This window comes from Lagopus muta, chromosome 3 (genome assembly GCF_023343835.1).
Source record: "Lagopus muta isolate bLagMut1 chromosome 3, bLagMut1 primary, whole genome shotgun sequence".
Taxonomy (NCBI): domain Eukaryota; kingdom Metazoa; phylum Chordata; class Aves; order Galliformes; family Phasianidae; genus Lagopus; species Lagopus muta.
In genome coordinates, this window is record NC_064435.1 from 37,053,399 (window position 1) to 37,074,254 (window position 20,856).

The window sequence follows — 20,856 nt, forward strand, 5'->3', positions numbered from 1 at the left end:
TCATTGCAGGGGAGTTGAACTAGATGGCTTTCAGAGGTGCCTTCCAATTCTAAGGATTCCACAATTCTATGATTCTATGAAAATAGAGATCATGTTTAGAAAAAAAAAAGAAAAAAAAAAAAGGAAAAACAAAAGTCGACCTGTGAACTTGATGGTGTTAATTTCCTGTTTCACATGTGTATGTGGTGAGAGCTCTTGCCACAAAAGACAAAAAGGTGAAATATGTCAGCTCTCCCAGACTGTGCTTCACCCCACTCCTAATTAAATGTGAATGTATCGGTGTGCTCCCGCCATTATTTACTTTCTGTGGCCCAATTAGTCTCAAATTCCTTTTTGCATAGAAGACAAGCTTCAAATGTAGAGGAGCACAATATCCCAGCTCTCTCCTCCTTGAAATAAGCAGCTTCCAGGGTTTAGGACATTTCTTTTGGTAATACACTACTGAGTATCTCTTGAGAGAATAGAGGAGTGACCTGTTATGTCTGCTGGTCAGAGCTTTAATCAGCTGGCTATTGTGTATAAGAAGAGCAGCAACCCTTCTGTTGCTGGTGAAGGCACCTTCTTCCTGCTTTCTGAGGCAGCAGATTCCTGTATTTACATACAGATGTTCTGGAATTTTGGAAAATAGTTTAGGTTGCTCTCAGTGAAAGCAACATGGAAAGAATAAAGAAAAGACATGTCTGTGTTTGATGAATGGGCTTTGTTTTATTTTGTTTGTAGGTATTAAAGTGCTGCAAGGTAATTGGCAATGTTTCCATTGAAACAAAACAGAAAAAAATCAGAACAGTGACATTCATCTACAGCTTTTTCTTTTGTCCATTAAACATGGACAAACTCTAGCTGAAAACGCTATGATGCAAGGCTGTTATGGGAGAAGCTTCATGTTTCTGTGATACTTCAGTCTCCATTTCTGGAGTTATTATGACATAAGCAGATGTTTTCAAAGAATCATAAATAAAATCACGGACGTGCATGTATGTGATGTATTAGAATATATGATAAGTGAACGTATTTATCGATAAAAAAATCATCTGATCTGATAATAGCACAAATCAAACCAACTTCTTGTCTAGGAAAGAAAGCAACTATACCACAGCTGGAAAAGAAGAACAGAGTACATTTAAGATAATGCCATGAATTGTATTTGAGAGTAAATCATGCAAAGCTTTACAATCAGCATTGCAAAAACCTAACAATGCTTTTGCATTATTTCAGCCCCAAATGGCAGAAATTTCTTGAGTCTTTGAGAAACCATGTGTTGGTCTGGGGAGCAATTGTGTTTGTTTTTAAAAAAAGAATTAATAAAACTAGGTTTCACTATTAGCCTAGTGCTCCCATTTTGGGAATTAAAACATTTGTATCAAATTAAAGTTGCATATCCTTTATCACGTGTATCCAGGTTACATTCGTAAAACATCCATTTTTACTTACATATCCTGAATGAATCCATGACAATCCCCTGCAGATGATGACAAAATATATATTTAGTTTTGAAGATGTTCTTCTGAGCCAACTCAGCTAATTATAGATGACAACTCATGGCTTACTCTTTTGTTCTGAAACATCAGGAATGTGTCAAAATCTTCTGAACTCTCTAGAGTCACCAGCATTATTGCAGTGGGTGACTGGAATTAACACAGTACGAAACATCATTTTCTAAGAGCCTCTTGTGACTTAAGTAGGGAAGCAGCTGTATTATAAATATGCATATGAATTCTCTGCCGGAGTGAATAGAGTTAAGTGAAAGGGATCTCTGAAGTAGTGAGAGAGCTAAGCAGGAAGAAGAGAGCAGTGCCAGAGAGAAGTCATTCCTTCGTAAACAGCTTCACAGTGGTATTAATCAAATGGCTGAGCCCATGTAGGTTAAAAGAAAGGATTCTTCTCAAGGACAGGGTTAGGATTGGAGGTGACCTAAAATGCCAAAAACATTACAAACAGACAGGATTGTGTGAACACAGAAAAGCTGAGAATAAACAATTCAAGATGTTCCTTCTACCAAAGAGACAGCAAAGACAACAGATGCAAAGTTAAGCTTAGGTAAGCTTTGTAGGAGCTGCATAAATATTCAGCCAATTTCCTTCCATCTACCCCTTTAGTGTCATAGTACAGAAGATAACTCATTTAAAGCTGAGTCAGGCCTGCCTAAGTGATCACAGCTTACACAGACTGGACCTTGCTGGTAACAGCTGTCATAACCACTGCTGTTACCTGAATGGTAACCTTCATTCTGGTCACAGAGTCCAAAAATTGTTGAATTTTTCTCCATGGCTTAAGAATGGACACCAGTCAGTAGATGTGCTCATGGCACTCTGATGTACAGGGATAGTATGTCAGCAACATTGGTTCATAACATGTATTCATTTAAAACCTGAATCAAGTTAAATCTTTTCCAACATTTGCAACACTCGTATGGTACATGTTCATTGCCTGTGTAGAGGAGATGCCAAACCCAGAGCACCTGTTTCTCATTTAAAATAAAACCGTGTTACACCATTTTGACTATGTAAAAAAATCTTCTGAGGTTGAAATAAGTTATGTTTGCCGACAAAGCTACTTACTAACATTGATAGAAAATTTATACTAGTCATATTGACCATAAGGCTTATGTCTTTGCCCTTGAAGAGGTCTTTCAGCATATGTTTAAAGGACACCTTATACATTTGTAGTATCAGGAATGTTTACTGAGTGTGCACCAGCTCTGCAATCTTATGCATATTTTAATATAGAAGGGAGCTTAATTGCTGATGTTAATAAAGAAGTTTTTTTATGTTTTGTATGCAAACTGCTGAAATCATATTGCTCCAGCTCTGATAATTTGATTCTTTAGCTGTTTCTGTGAAACCAGTTGAATAAGAAAAAAAATAACATTTTTCAGGGTTGTTTATTTGTGACAGTACTGACTTCTTGATTGTGTAACTCAACAATATCAGGTTAGTAGTGCTTATTGGAAGGAAATTATTGCAAAAGTGTTTCTTTAACTCCCATATTTTATGGTATTACTTGTTAGAGTAAAGTAAGAATGCTGAATATGTGTACCTAAACTTATGATGTTCATATATATATGTGTACTTATATATGGCTCTATTTCCTAGCAACTTTCCTATCAATGACTGCATTAACATATTGAAATGGCAAAATAACATATGTGTAGCCACTCATAATTTCTAGATGTACTTCTGAATTAATGTCGTTAGGAAGCAGTACTCATCAACTGGGTATTAATCTCAGCCTCAGTTAGCCAGGTACTTCATGGCTTTCATAGAAGATGAAATGAGGATCCAAACACTAATACTATGGTAACCATGTTGGGCTCTGATCCGTATTCCATTAAATTTAATAGATTTTTCATTATTTAAGTGCTCTAAGGAAAAGACACTTAAAATATTGCTGTCTTAAAATATGTCCTAACTTTACTTTCAATCACGTGAAGGTTGCCAACAAAAGTGGGAATAGAAGAGCCAGTGGTAGCCAAAAGGTAGCCACAAATTACAGAATCAAAGACCATCTGTAAGTCTCAACTACTGTTTTGCTACCCAGAAATGCAGCTGATGATTTAAAGTACAACCATAGACTTTTCAAAATGGAAGTAAAATAATGTCCAAAAGGAAACTATGGAGTTTCCAGGCTAGTATCACTAGGCTGTTGTTGTTTCTGTGATACCTCAGACTGAACATGATGCCTGTGTCAAAGGTTATTTCTCAGTTGCAGGAATGGGCTGGAAATTTGGGGGTGAGACACTCAGTGTAGTTTTGCTTTTAAGGAAGTAACTTCAGTCTGTGATTAGAAGGACCATGAGTCTCATCATAGCTCTCTTTAGGAGAGAACAGCACAACTGAATGAGCAATATTTAACCCCTTAACCAAATTCAACTCTTACATTTGGTAGATACAATCATGGAATTTTGACACACAATAGGGGAGTAGAAAATGGATGGAAAAGTTTGTTTTGCCCTAGAATTGGAAGGAAGGGTGTAATTTTGGTCAAAACTTTGGGATAGAACTTTGCACTTTTTGTAATATAGTCAACACTCAGGACTTTCTGTGACTAATATAATTCATCTGTATCTTCTCACACTTCTTTGAAAGTATTATGCAAGTAGAATTATTTTACAGGCTGAAGATCACTCGCAAAGGCATTCCATAAATTGTTTGCCAGTATTTTTAATTAATCTAATTAAATTAATTACCATGATACATGCAGTGTTTCTTTTGTTTCCTTCCTTTTCCTGTTTCTCTTCACTTCAATTCCCTGTCTGATGAGCTTTCAAAATGTTCTTCCATCTTTTTCTTTGGATTTCAGTAAAACAATAGATTGTAGTGTAACGTAGTGTAAAAAAGAAATTTATGTGTAGTGCCTACAAATCAGTCATACCTTTTCTATAGTGTTCCATAGCCTTGGTCTACCTACCTTGCCTTCATCTTCTGATTTTTTAATTTTTTAAAATTTAGACAACAACATTAAATGATGTTAGATGGAGAAGCAGAACCATAAGAAACCCTACAGATAGCATATAAAGAACTTGAAAGATTTAGAGCAAAGCTGTGAAATGGACTCAAGAACATGTAGAACATGTAGAAGCCACTCAAAAAGTGTAAAGAACTGTCAAGAGAATTTAGTCTGTGGAGTTGGAATATAGTTATTAATGTATGTGTACCTCTTCCTACTATTAACTAAATATAATATTCTGTCACCCTCTAGTGGTGGGTCTACAAAAAACAATTCTGATGGTAGTGATAAAAGAGTTTTTCATTGTGTCCGGTAGAAGCCATTGTCAGAAGTAGGAAATATTAGACTTCCTTATTTGATGGCCTGTGTGTATTGATTAGTAACTACATGTATCTATAAATAAGTGTATCTAGCAACCTAATTAAATAAGCAAATTGTCTGTGTTGTCTTTAAGCAGATTGCCCAAAGAAAGCTTTTAAAAATGATTTCCCAGCTCTTCCTCTTGGATAAGGCAAGATCAAATGGACTGAATACCAGCCTGCAAAGTTAGGGAGCATGACTATTTGAAGTGTATTTGGAGTCCATAAAACCCATACTGGCTTATTACATTCCCTCTTTCTTACTTCCTATCTTTGCCTGTAATAAAAGTGCTGCCCTTGTCTAAGACTGTATGATGCTGTATTGGACAGATGCAATGCCTATGCATGAAAGCAGTAATTGTGCCTGAAATAGTAGTGTAGCTTATGCATCATAAATTCCTCTTGATATATTTGATGGTAAAGCAAAACAAATCAAAATTTTTGACAGCGCTTATACCATCAGCTTCAGCTGGACTTACAAAACCTGGGGTTTCTGACCCAGCCTTAGAAAAAGCTGAAAGTGCACTATGCTGAAAAATAGCTATAATGGGTTCATTTATCAAGATTCCCAGTTACTGATAATATTGATGTGCTTTAGACTAACATTAGACAATTTGGCATCAGATCACATATGATTTAAAGCGACTTGAGTAACAGCAAAATACTTGGTCTGAAACTAAAGTGTTGTGCTTCCCTCTGGATCAGAAGATAGTGAAATACACAGAAATCTAACTGACAGCTTGACACAACTGGAACTGCCCCTCTGATCACTTTGCAGATACTCTTCTCAGAGGTAAAGCAAGTATTACTCATCTCTGTCCTGAGACTGTACAATTCCTCTTAACGTAATTCAGGATTTCAACTATTATGCACTACTAAGTATCCAGTTCCTCTGTAATTTTATCAGTATGGGTCATGTATTCATCACTTATGTGTGAACTCGGTATTGCCCAGTAATTAAATTGGTTCACTGTGTCTTTGTTAAAGAGGTGTATGGCAGTTGTAGTCACAAGTGAAACGTAGGTACATACAGTATATATCAGTGTGTCACAAAGAGTGCTGCTAAGGCTTTGTGATACCTCCTCGCCAGGAGGAACTATTTAACCAAGCTGACCTTAGGAACTGTAGGAGAAGTTGCCCGTGCTCTGAGCAGGCAGAGTTCTCCAGCTACACTATAGAAAGGCAGAGTGTTTTCATGAGGGAGTGATGCACTCAGTAAAACAATTTTCTCAAGAAAAACCACAGACACACATCTCCTGTAATATGTGAAGAACCCAGCACAACGAAGGGGAGGGTCCAGACCGCACCTCTGGTTAGCTAACTTTTGGAAGCTGAAATTTTGGCAAACCTGACAGGTTCAGTTCCCACACTTACGAGATCATCTTACAAATTTAAGTGGGAAGAGAAGGGGAAAAAGTGCTTTTCATATCATCATGAATGTTAGATTAGTATTTTAGGATAAAAAACAAAAAAAAAAAGGTAGATTTTGTACCAATTTTCAAGTTTTATCCTTTACTATCTGTGTTTTTTTTTACGTCTGCATCACAATACTGTGAAAATTCATATAATACATACCACAGATGTGTACACTAACATGTGAGCAGAGCCAGGCAGAGGCAAAGATTTGCATTTGTTTTAGAGTATACATTTAATTTTCCTTAGATTGCTGGAGAAAATAAGTGTCTTTTGCTAATGGAACTGCAGTTTTACATAGGAAAAATGAAGTTATCTTCATCTTTATCATCGCATGTAACGAACCAGGTTCAGTAACATGCGTGTAGATGGATTGTTGCTGGTGCTACATCCTTCAGAATACAAATAGGGTTTTTTTGACTGTACTGACCCTAGAATGCTGAGAGTAACATGAAACTTACTCTGACTTGTAAACTGAGCAAACATGACATGGAGGTCACCAAATAAGGGCATATATGCATCTTTCAGCCCTTGTTTTGACAAAGTAACTCCTTTTTCCAAAGGGACATTTCTGCCATTTTTTTTCCAGCATGTTTCACCTTCCATTGGCTATCAATCCCAATTTGCTTAACTGCAAATTATGATTCCCACCATAAGTACATGGGAGTTAATTCTTAAATTTTCTCATCATTTATTTGAGCACACAGAGTTAGCACTGAGAAGACATAAGAAAATTAGGGTATGGAAAACAACAAATTGGGAGCAAATCAGATATAACAATACGTGTATATTAAAAATAAGAGTATTCATAAAATGCATACCCATTAATGGAAAATTTTTATTACTACCAGCCTTAAAAAATCAGAATAGACCATAAAAATTTTGAAACTGTGCATTTTCTGTTCTTCTATGCAATATTCTTCAAACTGTGGTAAGATAGTTTTCCTCTGTCTAATGAAGTCTAACATTTATATAGACATAAGTTAAAACTGGATTTGAAGAAGTTTATGAACCCAGTTTATGGAGGAAGTTTTGCTAAAAAGTAATGTTATTCAGAATTTTCCTTTTTTTTTTCTGCATGCATGACTTATGAAAAATACTTCATACAGGTCTAGATAGCATTTCAGCACAGAATACTTCACAATAAAAGCAATTAGTACATTTAGTCAGTGCAGAAGAACAACTGCATGAGCCCCTTCACAGTGTGAGATGTCCACTGATAAACCAGCATTAGCAGTTGTCAATGCCTATGTTAAAGGACACTGAAATTCTTACCCCTGCAGATAGGAGAATGAGGCACTGCACAGGGAAATCATATGTCAAAGATCACCGCAGACTTTTGCCAGTACCCACCCTCTTGAGTCTGTTTTCAACTAGGCCAGCAAATCTGAGAACAATAGTAATGAATGTCATGTGAATAAATGTGACAGGCTTGGTTTTCTTTGTTGTGTAATTCATTAGGTCAGTGATGCCAGTTCCAAGTTTTGAAAAAGTAAAATGTCAGACTAGATCAGGAAGCAAGGGGGCTAACCTCCCTTTTCGTGGTGCTGAAGGAAAATGTTTCAGGTAATGGTAATCATTGTTGGTCTAGCATGATAACCAAACTCCAGGGCAGGGATATTTTGACTGTCCAGGTAAGTGTTTCCCTACGGTGAGATTCTTTAAAAACTGAAGTTCTCCCTATCCTACATTTACAGAACACTGATGTTGGCAGATACTCCTTTTCTTCAATCTACTCTAAAAAATATTGAGAGAGGTGTGCAAAGATCCATCTGGACAGTCGAGTCTGTAAGTAGGTGAACAGCAGCATTTTGTGGCTTCTCAATATTGTCTGTTTTTCATTTTTCCCACCAGAGCTACAGTGAGCCTGTTGATGTCAAAGCCTCCCCACAGCCTCAGATGATGAATTCAAAGCAGTCAGTGTTTCATGGGTCTGCCCAGACTCACTCAGCACTGTATCTCAGCTCCCACTACCACCAACAACCAGGAATGAATCCTCACATCACTGCTATGCATGCCAATATCCCCAGGAACATAGCACCCAAGCCCAACAACCAAATGCCAGTGACTGTTTCCATAGCAAACATGGCTGTGTCCCCACCACCACCACTTCAGATCAGCCCTCCTCTGCACCAGCATCTCAACATCCAGCAACACCAGCCAATTTCAATGCAGCAGTCCATTGGAAACCAGCTACCGATGCAGGTCCAGTCTGCTTTACATTCACCAACAATGCAGCAAGTAAGTTCTTATTTTTTAGCTGTCTGGGGAACTGGGAAGCTGTATTTCTACAGAGTTCAAGAACTGTGGTTTTGCAGTCTGAGGGTTTGGTCTTTCAAAGATGAGAGGAAATGAATGAGTTTACCAAGGTGATGGGAAGCATCCATTGAACTGCTTGTGCTAGCAATGACATTCATCGTGTTTGTGTCTCCCTGACCAAATTCAGGTGACATCCTCTAAATAGGAGTGTCAATCCATCTGCAAATCTAAAATTATATAGAAATAAAAGTGAAATGTTAAGAATTATGGAAAACAACTTGCAAATAAAGGGCAGGTATATCTAGAAAATGTGCACACATTATTGTAGTATGTACTAGTATCTTTCGCTGAATGTGATGTGTAACAGTTGGACTTTGAAGCAGCACAGGTTGTGTTATACATGTTAAATTAAATATGCATGAGTAAGAGACTGAGGCCTCCAGAACAGGACCAATGTGGAGTCTGCAGAAGGGCCACAAAGGTAATCAGAGGGCTGGAGCATCCATCCTATGAAGACAGGCTGCAGGAGTTGGACTTATTCAGCCTGGATAAGAGAAGACTCTGGAGAGATCTCATTGTGGCTTTCCAGTACTGGAAGGGAGCTTACAGACAGGAGAGAGACCAACTTTTTACATGGTCTGATAGAGAGGACAAGAGGAATGGCTTTAAACTAAAAGAGGAGAGATTTAGATTAGATGTTAGGAAGAAATTATTTACTCAGAGAGGGTGGTAAGGCACACACACAGGCTGCCCAGACTGATTGTAGATTCCCCATCCCTGAAGGCATTCAAGGCCAAGTTGGCTGGCTGGGCAGCCTGAGCTGATGGGTGGTAGCCCTGTCTGTGGTAAAGGGTTGGAACTAGATGATCTTTCTGGTCCCCTTCAACCTAAGCCATTCTATGATTCTGTGTCTTCTCCAGAATTGCCAGTAGGCACAATTTATTGTACATAATTAAAAATCTGTCCTTCATTATTGTATGAATAGTACAGTAATGACTAGTGAAAGATGTAATGCAGTTATTAGATACTCTTAAGGGTTATGTACACACACAGCATACATCATCATAATTATATGAATTCAAAGACTTTGGAGTTATTCCAAATCATTTTATACAACAAAAAAGGTAAGATAATATGAATCTTCTGATGTTGTGCTTTACCAAGTTGCATGCTTATAGCATATGGTGTGTATGTCAGTTGTTTGAGAGGACTTTCACTCATCTGTGAAATGTGCTGTTTGCAACTGAGTTACGTCTATCTTGAGAGAGAACGCAAGATAATAGTTGTAGAAAACGGGTGTATAGAAGTAAATCTGTAGACCTACTCTATGCTACGTTTTGCTTTACTAAGTGCAAGTACAGTGAAGTGAGAAATACTGTACCTCTGTGTTCCTGCTTCCCACTGTTAAATTCATGAAAGCTTAGCTAATATTTTGGCTGACTGATAATGCTTAGTCAGAAAGTCTGATCCTTATAACAAAGAATCCACAGTGAGATATTTTTGAGCTTCACTCAAGGTGAAAGGTGCTTATTACCTGCTGAAATGTCACACTGGCAATCTTAATTACATTTATCTTAAGCACTATGAAACATCTGCAGTTTATAAGTCAGTTTATATATCTTATGGCCCTGCTTCTGTTTCACGGTACTACACTTCTGAGTTCTGGAAAATCTATGTAATTTCACTTTAGAATATTTGTACTATGTGTCTCATGTTCTTTTATTTTGGGAGGGGCACAAAACAGTTTACACTGTTGATAAATTGAGTTTAAATATAGAATCCAGTTCCTTTAAAGAATGATACTGGCAAAGACAGAGAAAAAGCTATGTTAAATTTTAAAGCATGAGGTGTACTACCATCATTATAATTTCCCTCATCTTGCAATGATGATACCCTTTCTAGTTACTCAGGTTTGACTTTTTCTAGTCAAGAAATGGTAAAAAACATTGTACCCATGAATTTGTACTGCATTAGAGTACTAAAGAAATTATAAGTTGAATGCAATGGCCTCCTTTGGACTCAAATGCCAACAACTTTACATCTCCACTTTGCTTGAAATTGAGCAAACACTCTGCTGATCACAGAGCATGTAAACAATGCAAAAGATAATGGAAAAGACAAGAAAGCTCTCCAAATTAGCCCCAGCACAATGACAGCAGCACAGGGTCAGCAGCAATAAGGACAAAAAGCAGGCGTAGCCTTACTCTGCATGGCCAGTCCGTGGCAAGGATAGGGGAAGACCCAGTGTGAGGCTGTTGTCCCAGTAACACAACTTAGGCCCCTCTATTTCTTAAAATGACAACAAAGAAGAATGGGAGAATAGTCTGACAAAGTGGAAGTGATAGTTGTATGTAATTCAATGTTCTTTCAGTTCCTCTTCCTTCAGCTGCTTGGTATCCTCCATGGTGAAGAATCACAGAATCATAAAGTCATTTCAAGGTTGGAAAAGACCTCTAAGATCATCTAGTCCAGCTGTCTATCTACCACCAACATTGCCCACTAACCCATGTCCCCAAGTACTACATATACCCCTTCTTTAAACACCTCCAGGAACACTGACTCCACCATCTGCCTGGGCAGCATGTTCCAATGCATTACCGCTCTTTGAGAAAAAATTCTTCCTACTATCCAACCTGAACCTTATCCAACCTGAACCTCCCCTGGCACAACTTCCTCATTCCCTATCCCTATTACCTGGGAGAAGAGACTGACCTCCATCTCACCACAATCTCCTATCAGGTAGTCGAACAGTAAGATCTCTTCTGAGCCTCTTCTTCTCTGGACTGAACAATCTCAGTTCCCTCAGCAGCTCCTCGTAAGACAAAGGTGTGGTTACCCCAAGCCTTTTCCAAAGGCTCCAGCAGCCATCCAATTTATGTGAGCAACAAGAAACTAATTAGCATCCCACTCCCTGCAGCACAACTTGCAACAGGAGATATTTTTCCTTTCAGAAACACCACCACCTTTGGCAAACAGATGAATATACCTGAAGAAGCAGCGGGGTAAATTTTCTCACGTCATAATACAGCGTGAAGCTTAATAGGCAGGAGAGAGGTGAAATGTCAACAGCTTGCTAGTAGTTTTCTCCTGGAAGTGTTCACAGACACACCTTTGCAGAACAACAGTTGTGCTTTAGGAATCTTAGAGGCAGCAGCCATAATTCCCACGATAGGATATATATATATATATTTTTCTAACCTCCATCTTTGAAATAGTTAGTGGCTTACTAGAGTAAGGGTCAATGGCAGTGGCAGAAATATGGTCTGATATTTGGATGGTCCTGTGTGGAGCCAGAGGTTGGATGATCCTTATGAGTTCCTTCCAAACTGGGATATTCTATGATTCTGTGCTTCTACAGATCTCTGCTTTCTCTTGGTGGCTGCAGGAGGTTTGGGTACTTGTTTTCTCCAGGAGAAGAAGAATAGTTTCTTATCGAAGACCTGTTTGTAGCATGTGTGCAGAACTGCCAGCTCCAAGGCAAATCGCATACAGATGCAGAGTGCAGTCCTGGCAGGCAGGGACACAGCTCTCCAAAACAATGCAATCCACAAACTCTTCTTCTGTGTGCTGCTTTGAGGAAGGACCGACAAGAAGTGCTGGCCTGGGGAGTGAGCTCTGCCCACACTGCTGGGAGGACAAGGAGCTGATCTCCATCAGCTCTGCAGGGAACAGCACATTCTCACCCCTTCCATCAGCCCTCATCTGCACGTGTGCAGCTGCCAAATCAGGAGAGGCTGCCAGCTGAAGGGCTTCCTCAAGGGTTCCACAAAAACTGCAGAAGTTCGGTCGCTGCACAGTTTCTGTTATTCTAAAATCAGTTAATTCTGTAGAGCATGAAGCTGATGCAATGAATCCAAATTCTTCTAAAATGCACAAGAGAAAGTAAACTTTATGTATTAATTTGTTGTTCATAAGCTTAGCAGTTTTTTTCTATTTCTTTTAAGTAGTCCTATATTTTATCTAAATAATTTCTGTAGCTCTTTTTCTCTATTCATTCCATTCCATTCCATTCCAAACCAGCTAATGAAATAATTAAATCACATGGAGACTACTGCAGACTTTTGGGGTACTCATTTGCAGTGCTGAACCTTTACAATGTAAAAGTTGACCTTTTAGTCCTATTCTCATACTCAGATTGAAATTAGATCCTGATATTGAGCATATTTAACTTCTAATTCTAAAACACGCTCTATTTTTATTAAATATTATTACAAGGAGCTGTGTAAAAGTTCTTCTTTGCTAAAGGCAAATCCATTGTGCAACAGCTTTTCCTTCATACTCTTTTGACACATTGAAAGAATCCTAATATATTAGAACACAGGGATATATTTTTGCATTAAATGCTCATACGAGTACCTAATAAGTGTATTTTTTAACTGATACGGAGTTCTTTCTCTCCAGTCTGTTTCATAGATTTGACAAGATGTTTACTTGTTGCTTACTTTGGATTAAGTAACATGAATCTTCACCTGTTGTCATTCAAATCATGATTTCTCCAAGTTTCAGACTAAAGCAGCATCTGAAGCTGCATCCTGTTTTCTTTGAGATGTCATTCTGAGCATACCCCACTCTCCATCCAGATGTACTGTGCTGTTCTGTGTGGAGAAGAACAAAACCAAGGATTTGCTCCATCCCACAAAGCCTGTCCATAAGGAACACTTTTTAGTTGCCCTACTGGAAGCTTTCCTTCCTTATGTAAAATCTTTCGCCCGTGCAGTGTGGTATGGCGAGTCCCATTACAGTCTCTGTCCCACTTTGGTTCATGGGTAGAGCAGGCAAAACTGTATTCTTAATGTCTAGTAACCATGGTTGCAAGTGTCTGCATAAGAAAGAGGCAGAAGATTAATGTATGTCACATTTTATTTTATTTTTTATTTTTATAAATAATAACTCATTTCAATCTAGTTCAGGGTGTTTCTTTTCCTTTAGAAAATAAATGTATACAGCAAGGTGATTGCATAGCCTGCCAAAAATAATAGTCTCATTTTTTCTGGTATATATTGTATACAGTAAACTCAGGAACCTGCTGTATTTGTCCAGATTTCTTCCTCTTTTTTTGTTATACTTTGTCTTCGAATGAGGTCAAGAGAAAAAAAAATCATTAATATCTGTCAACTTCCTTTATAACCTTAAGGAAAAATCTTTGTATGATATCACACAGACAGATTTTCAATTTCCTTGTGTAATAAACAGATGCTTTAGGATTTGGATGTAATTTAAAGGTTTAAAATATCACATTGAGATTGATGAATAAATCAGTTGTGAAGACAAAAACATTGATGCCTGTTGAAAATACCTCTCCAGACAGGCAGGAAATGAAATTAGTTCCCAGTAAAGTGTGGAGATGAGGATCACTGTTTAGTTCTGCTGCAGGCTTTTTAGTACTTGCTACAGTGGCACAGTGAAACTGCTAGGGCTACAGAAATCTAATTAAAGAGCAAATGTCCCTCCTGACATCGAATTAATCTTTATCAAGTTCCCTATTTTTATTTCAATCTGGAACAAGAAAATGAAATTTAAAATTCTAGGCATGTTGCAAAACAGTTGGTGATTTTCTCTTGAGCATTACAATGCAAAAACATTCAGCATTGTTTAATTAGACCTCGAAGCACTCGTTTTCTGAGCACTTTTTATTTCATCACTGTTTGTTAAGGGCTTACATAAATCATATACAAATATTTACTACGATCCTGGTACAAGGCTGGCTCCCCGTCTTGTACAAATGCACTGTTTCAGAGCTTTTTCTGCTGATGAAAAACCTTAAGTAATTATTGTTTACATTTTAAACGTAATCCTAGATGATTGGTCTTTCATACTGAGCTCAGGTCCAACATTTTCTCCCTTAGCTCTGTTGCTGGTAGCCCCCCCACCAGGCTCAGTGCTGGATGGTGCTGGGGTCCATATCAGTCCATATCAGTCCAGTCTAAGTGCACACAGGCGCGCTGGCATTTTAACCAGAAAGCCGTCTTCCCACATCTAAGCTGATTATTTGTCCTAAGCCCGAAGAAATGGAACCTATGTTCTCACTTGAAGAACTTCATTCTTGCAGCATGAGCCTCAAGGCCTGCTCTGCAGTGCTGCTCAGCTGCTAGTCCCATTCAGTGTTGTTCTCATACAGATGACTGTTTCATGAAGAATGATAAGAGATCGCTCAGGGACTTTGCTACCTAAGGTAAACCCAAGTGCCTGAGGGCAGACCATGTTTCTGTGGTTAGTTTCCTCTTACAGCTAAATTAGAAAGGCCTTATGGGCAATGTTTTGTATAAAAACTATGACAGTGATATACAAAACCAATTTTTCTGCCTTGTAATTACACAAAACTCCAATTAAAGTCATTGGGAAGTCTGCTCAATTACAGTTTCCTTTGGATTAGTTGCAGGCATGGGGTTGTTTATGCAGCCTGATGTGCAGCCTGATGGCGTTACAGTTGTGAGCAGTGGATTTTATTTTATCTTATTAGCAAGGCAGTGTATCAGTTACACCACAGCTAGATGTTGAAATCAGTCCTGAACTTGTGCACTACTAATGATCTGTTTCGTGACTCATCAAGGATAAAGTGAGGTACCTAGATAATTTAAGACATGAGGTGTGAGTCCCTTCTCCACATGGAAGAGACTACAGACGAAAGTAGTGATCAAAGTCAAAGAGGGTTGCCAGGGCAGCAGTCACAGCCCCAGGCTGCCAGAGTTCAAGAGGAGTTTGGTCAATGCTCTCAGACATAGGGTTTGAGTTTGGGTGGTCCTGAATGGAGCTGGGAGTTGGACTCAATGATCCTTGTGAGTCCTCCAAGCTGGGATATTCTATGGATCTATGGTTAATTTGTAGCCTAGGCTAAAATCTGTGGTCAGGATAAGCAGAGTAAGAAGATGGCAACGTGCAGGGAAGATGTGAAGAAAGAAGGGACATTTTATATTTGAAGGAAGCTCATTTTGGAGGAGGGAGGTGAGCTGGTGTCAAATGAGAATACTCATTCATCTTGTATAAAAGGTAGTGTGGCTAAGCTAACCTGCATCGGAAAACAGCTCTCCCCAAAATTCCTATCTTAAGAAACCATACTTAAACCACTGTATTTTTAAACTGAAAGCTATGAGCTTTAATCCTATTTGCCCTATATGTGGACTTTGGACAGAAGTGGATTTTCAAACTAAGTATCCTGGATCAAGTTCAGTCTCTGATTTAGCAGCTACACATCTCACCTACTTGCCTGGGAATTGTGTGCCACTGCCCCAGGAAGGTGGTTAATTTTTGATGTTTTTCAGCAGTTGCTTTTATACAGCATTCACATGCTTTATCTAATGTAGTTCTTCTGACTTTACAGGAATATGATGTACATTTATGTGTAACCAGGTACACTAAAGCAGTTCTTACTAGTCTTGAAATTTCAATCACCCTCCTGGTTTCAAAACAGAATATTTAAAATGATATAGTCTAATATATCAAAAGAGGAAAATTAATGACTTTTAACATGACAGATATTTTAGGGAGTGAGTTAAATGTCTCTTTGTAACTTCCACTTTTTTTCTCATCTTCTTGGTTTCAAAAAGCAAGTTATTCTGTGCTACTTTTACTACAGTAGTCTAACAACTGTTAAAAAGCTTTGGCTGAATTTCTGTTTAGTTGAGAGAGAAGTACAAATAAAAGAAGCAGCAGATGGTCTCTTTGTGACTGAATGAAGAAAAAGAGGGTTGAGAACAATATGTGAATAGGTGTAGTCTAATAAAACAGTCAGCCACCTGCTGCCTACGTCCTTCAAAAAGATTCTGTTGCGTATTTTGGGAATTAACGACTAGTTTGTGTCTTTACAGCCAATCTGAATGGATCCTCTAAGGTGCAAGCAGACCCTTTTGCCCCACTGTTGATTGAGTTGTTTCTCTTCTGTCCCTTTTAGTTCCACTCTGTGACAGTGTAAAAGCTAATACCGTTTTGGTGCCATTTATCTCTCAAACCAAAGAGTTTAAAACTTAGAAAGCACCTACACATTTTCACTGTTTCAACTCTGAGAACTTGAAGTACACCTGGAAAGGAGACCTTCTACAATTTTGGAGTACATACCTTACTTTTGTTGTTTAATACACACAACCTGTTGCATGATTTCCATGCATTTAATGCACTTGCTTTCTCTTCTAGGGATTTACTCTTCAGCCTGATTATCAGAATATCATCAATCCAACATCAACGGCTGCACAAGTTGTTACCCAAGCAATGGAGTATGTTCGTTCAGGGTGCAGAAATCCTCCAGCACAGACTGTGGACTGGAATAATGACTACTGCAGTAACGGGTAAGCAGCCAGTGAATGCCACCTTGTGTCTAGCCGCATTCATGACATGAGTATCTGACAGTTAGAAAATAGCTTTGTTGCCTGTTCCCCTTCAGTATTGCAGAAGTTTATCTGTGATGACACTGTTTTTGTTCAGCAGTTGGACTACTGTGGGAGAGTAAGTTCTCAATACATGCATTTATTAGAGATTTTTGTCACTTTGTTGCAGAACATAAGTTTTGGCTTTTGACAGTTCCCATTCATTAGAAAAACCAAACTGAGATCTTAGGGAAAAAGCATAAGAAATTCCTATTTAAATTCCTATTCAAGAGGCAAACATAGTAAACTCTTTTCTCCAAATATTCCATTGCCATCAGTGAAAACAACTTGTTTGGGTCATGGAAACCCATGTCAGGGAGACAAATGGGTGATGTATAGGGATAGAAGTCACATGAAAGGAAATAAGATCACATGAACTTCACCAGGAACAAAATATCATACATGTAGGAGCTCTGTGCCTCTCTCAGGAGGTTAGAAGCCCCTTCAAAACCTCTTCTTGTGTAGTTTTCATGGAGTCATACTGCTGTATCAGGAGCTTCCTGGAATCTTCTAAGACCCTGAACAGAAAATACCTTTTGAGTTTTAAATAACTGATGTTATGCCTTGGAAACCCATTCACCAGCCTGAACTCTCCTTGGTCTTGGCATGAACACCCAAGGCAAAGTCAGATAAAAGCTCTTGGCTGCTATCAAAGGGTCAAATCCAGCCCAGACAACCAAGCACAAGGTAGAACTAAAGACTGGTTTCACCCATTACATTTACTCAGACTCAGGATTACACTTGCATTATTGTTTTAAAGTATTTCTGGAACACAAACTAAACCAAAGAAAAATCTTTTTCTCATTACCACACCCGAAAAATGTTTGGACTAAAACTGTTGACACCAGGGCAGATTTTAACTATTGTTCTCAATGGATTCACTCTCTCTGCCCTATACTTTTTCCTTTTTCCTCATGGCTTGCCCTCTTGTTCAGCAGAATGGTCTCACATGTGTGCTGTACCACCTGTTGATCTGTGCTGCAGACTTTAGCAGGAGCCATACAAGTGGTCCATAACCACCTCTAGTTGTGATTCCTGGTCTCTTCTGGAAAAAGCAATGTCAGATCATTGCCAGCAGTGTTCTCTAAGTGTCCACCGGGCATAACTCCTATCAGCACAAGCTTGCTCTGAGAAGACTTTATATACCCTATATAGATTTGTGTCTGTAAGGACTGTCTGCATGGACTTAGCCTAACTTGGCTTTGCCAGTGCATTGTATGCTCTGTGGTAATCTCGGAATCCAAACCAAGTAAGCCGTAGAGGTGTGGAAGAACAGAACTGGTGTCTGGGTTTTGGCAACCAAGCAGGAGATGAAGAGTAGAACTCTCACCCAGAAAAATCTCTGCACTGTGAACCAAGTTCTGTTAGTGATACTTCTACTTTTAATGATATATTTTTTTCTGACTTATACAGGCTATTATTATCAATTATGGTTCCTTTTTGCTCTGAGTTGGTATGTTTCAGCTGAAGCTGAATCCTGTCAAGAACTGTGAAAGTGTACATTTATGAGAGATCTCCCATAGAGCCAGGAAAAGCTAGTTGCGTTGAGCTCCACCAGAACCATCTGGTGCTCCCTTGCCCACGCTTACCTGAAGCTGCCAACATAGCACATTTTGGTTACTCCAGGACTAATATCATAGAACTGTAGAATCATAGGGTCATTTGAGTTGGAAGGAACCTCTAAAGGTCAGCTGATTCAACTCCACTGCAGTGAACAGGGACACCTACAGCTACATCAGGTTGCTCAGAGCCCCATCCAGCCTGACCCTGAGTGTCTCCAGGGATGGGTCATGAGCTGGCTGGGAGCCATTTAAAAAAATGTTTTTATTACTATTACCATGGTAATACAGCTGTCCTCCAGTGATGTGCTTGGAATTAATGACACAGCAGGGTTATGGTTCTTTTGGGGAAGAACATGACTAAAAATTTGACAAATTTAAAAATCAGATTTGCTCTTTTTCTCTTTGAACAGGGGCATGCAGAGGGACAAAGCACTCTACCTTACCTGAAAATCTGAAACACCTCTCCTTTCCACTGAGGAATGCAGGGAAGTCTTTTCATCATGGATTGCTTTATGCAGTCAAGGCAGTTCTGCATTTTATTACAAAATACAAGTTGCTAAGCACTTAGGACTATCTGAGCTTGTGGGTCACCCACTCTGGAAAAATAGTCTTGCTTCTTTCTTTTTCTTTCCCTCCCCCCATTTTGTTTCTCATTCTTTCTTTCTGCTTTCCACCCCCACCCTGAGATTCTGTAACGGACATTGCGTTTCTTCTTCCCCGAAGGAAACTTGGACCATTCAGATTTTATGTTGGTTTTTGCTGTGAAGTGCTGCGATAGTAACTGCCTTAGCAACTGTAGATGTCTCGGATAAAAGTCCTGGATTTTCCATTGTTTTTTCATAATGGGTGTTTATATGAAACTACTAAAGACTTTTTAAATGGCTTGATGTAGCAGTCATAGCAAGTTTGTAAATAGCATCTATGTTACACTCTCCTAGAGTATAAAATGTGAATGTTTTTGTAGCTAACTGTAATTGAAACTGGCTCATTCCAGTTTATGGATTTCACAAAAAGGGTTAAATTGGCAAACATTCATATTTTTACTTCATTTTTAAACAACTGACTAATAGCTCTATATTTTCAAACTATTTGGAGAAAAAAAAAAAAAAAAATATTCCCAAATGATATTAGTTAAAATATTGGCTGTGTCTCATGAAATAAACACAAAAACGAGAGGGAAACCAGTGTTGATAAAGAGCAAACACATTTATTTTGTACTGCCTAAAAACGCTTCTTTTTTAAAAAGAAAATCACTTTATGTGTACTGGTTAGTAAATGTCATTAAGTCCTTTTATGTATAAAACTGCCAAATGCTTACCTGATATTTTATTAGATGCAGAAACAGATTGGAGACAGCTAAATTATAATCTTTACATATGGCTATGTATTGTTTCTTCATACTGTGTCTGTATTTAATCTTTTTTTATGGAACCTGTTGCGCCTATTTATGAAATAATAAATATAGGTGTTTGTAAGTAAATTTGTTAGCATTTTAAAGAGGTTTCTTTGATGCTTTAACTTTTGCTGGCACAAATCGTTCACAATTGATGTGAATACTTTATTTAGTTTTTACAGTGACATATATAACGCCAAACCTGCTTTTCTGGCAGAAAATGAAGGTAACCAATACTTATTTCTGTATTTCTTTGGTTGCTAAGGGAAGAAAATAAACAATGGTATTTTAAGTAATTCCCTTTTTAAAGTGTTGTAGCAAGAAGTCACCCAAAAGTAAGGCTTGATCCAACAAAACTAACTGTATAAAGCTGCATAGTGCTACTTCTTCAAACTTCATCAGTTTGGATTAATTAGTCAAGTGGAATAAAAGCGTTACCAACAGAAATATTACCCAGTATGCTTCAGCCATTTTATTATGCAGGCAAAAATTCCTACAGTGTTTTCAGGAGAGTATCACAAATATATCCTGAAGTGAAAAGTAAGTTAAATAGACACAGAGAAAGGGATTTAAAATAAATAAATAAATAGATAGATAAATAAATAAGTAAATCCAAAAGAAGGCATCTTGTCAATGCTTTTGATCAGGGAGAGATCTGAAAATGATTTTCTGGATGATGCTGGATGCCTGTCCAAGTAATAGAGAGTATTGCTGATTTGTGTTGTCCACGGGAAATGAAGAAAGCAACTCAGAATTAATATGAATTATGCAATGCCATTGATTTAAAAAAAAAAAAAAAAAAAAAAAGGAAAACAGAAACAAAGGTATGTTTGCTTTGGAATGATTTCAGGCAATGTACAGTTGAAATCACTTGGCATGTAATAACTAATAAATAATGCAGATCAGATTTGATTACTCAAATGACTGTAGCTGAGAGCTCTAATTTTCCTGTCTTTAAACTGTATAAGAACTTGTGATTAAATTCACAGTTTATTGTTTGTCTATTTAGTACTTTAGAAATATACCAGCACTACTAATTACCCAATGTCTTCTATTTATTACATTAT

At 38.1% G+C, this 20,856-nt stretch overlaps 1 protein-coding gene across 2 annotated transcripts in view; it reads left to right on the top strand.

Annotated features, from left to right (window-relative positions):
• Window positions 1-20,612, top strand: part of TOX (thymocyte selection associated high mobility group box) — a 217,906-nt gene extending 197,294 nt beyond the window's left edge. For both annotated transcript variants that reach the window (XM_048939917.1, XM_048939918.1), the window contains 3 exons: window positions 8,073-8,459; window positions 16,605-16,756; window positions 18,807-20,612. In XM_048939917.1, coding sequence (XP_048795874.1) covers window positions 8,073-8,459; window positions 16,605-16,756; window positions 18,807-18,843 — 576 coding nt within the window. In that variant the 3' untranslated portion in view covers window positions 18,844-20,612. The remainder of the gene's footprint in view (window positions 1-8,072; window positions 8,460-16,604; window positions 16,757-18,806) is intronic.
• The last annotated feature ends 244 nt before the right edge of the window (window positions 20,613-20,856 follow it).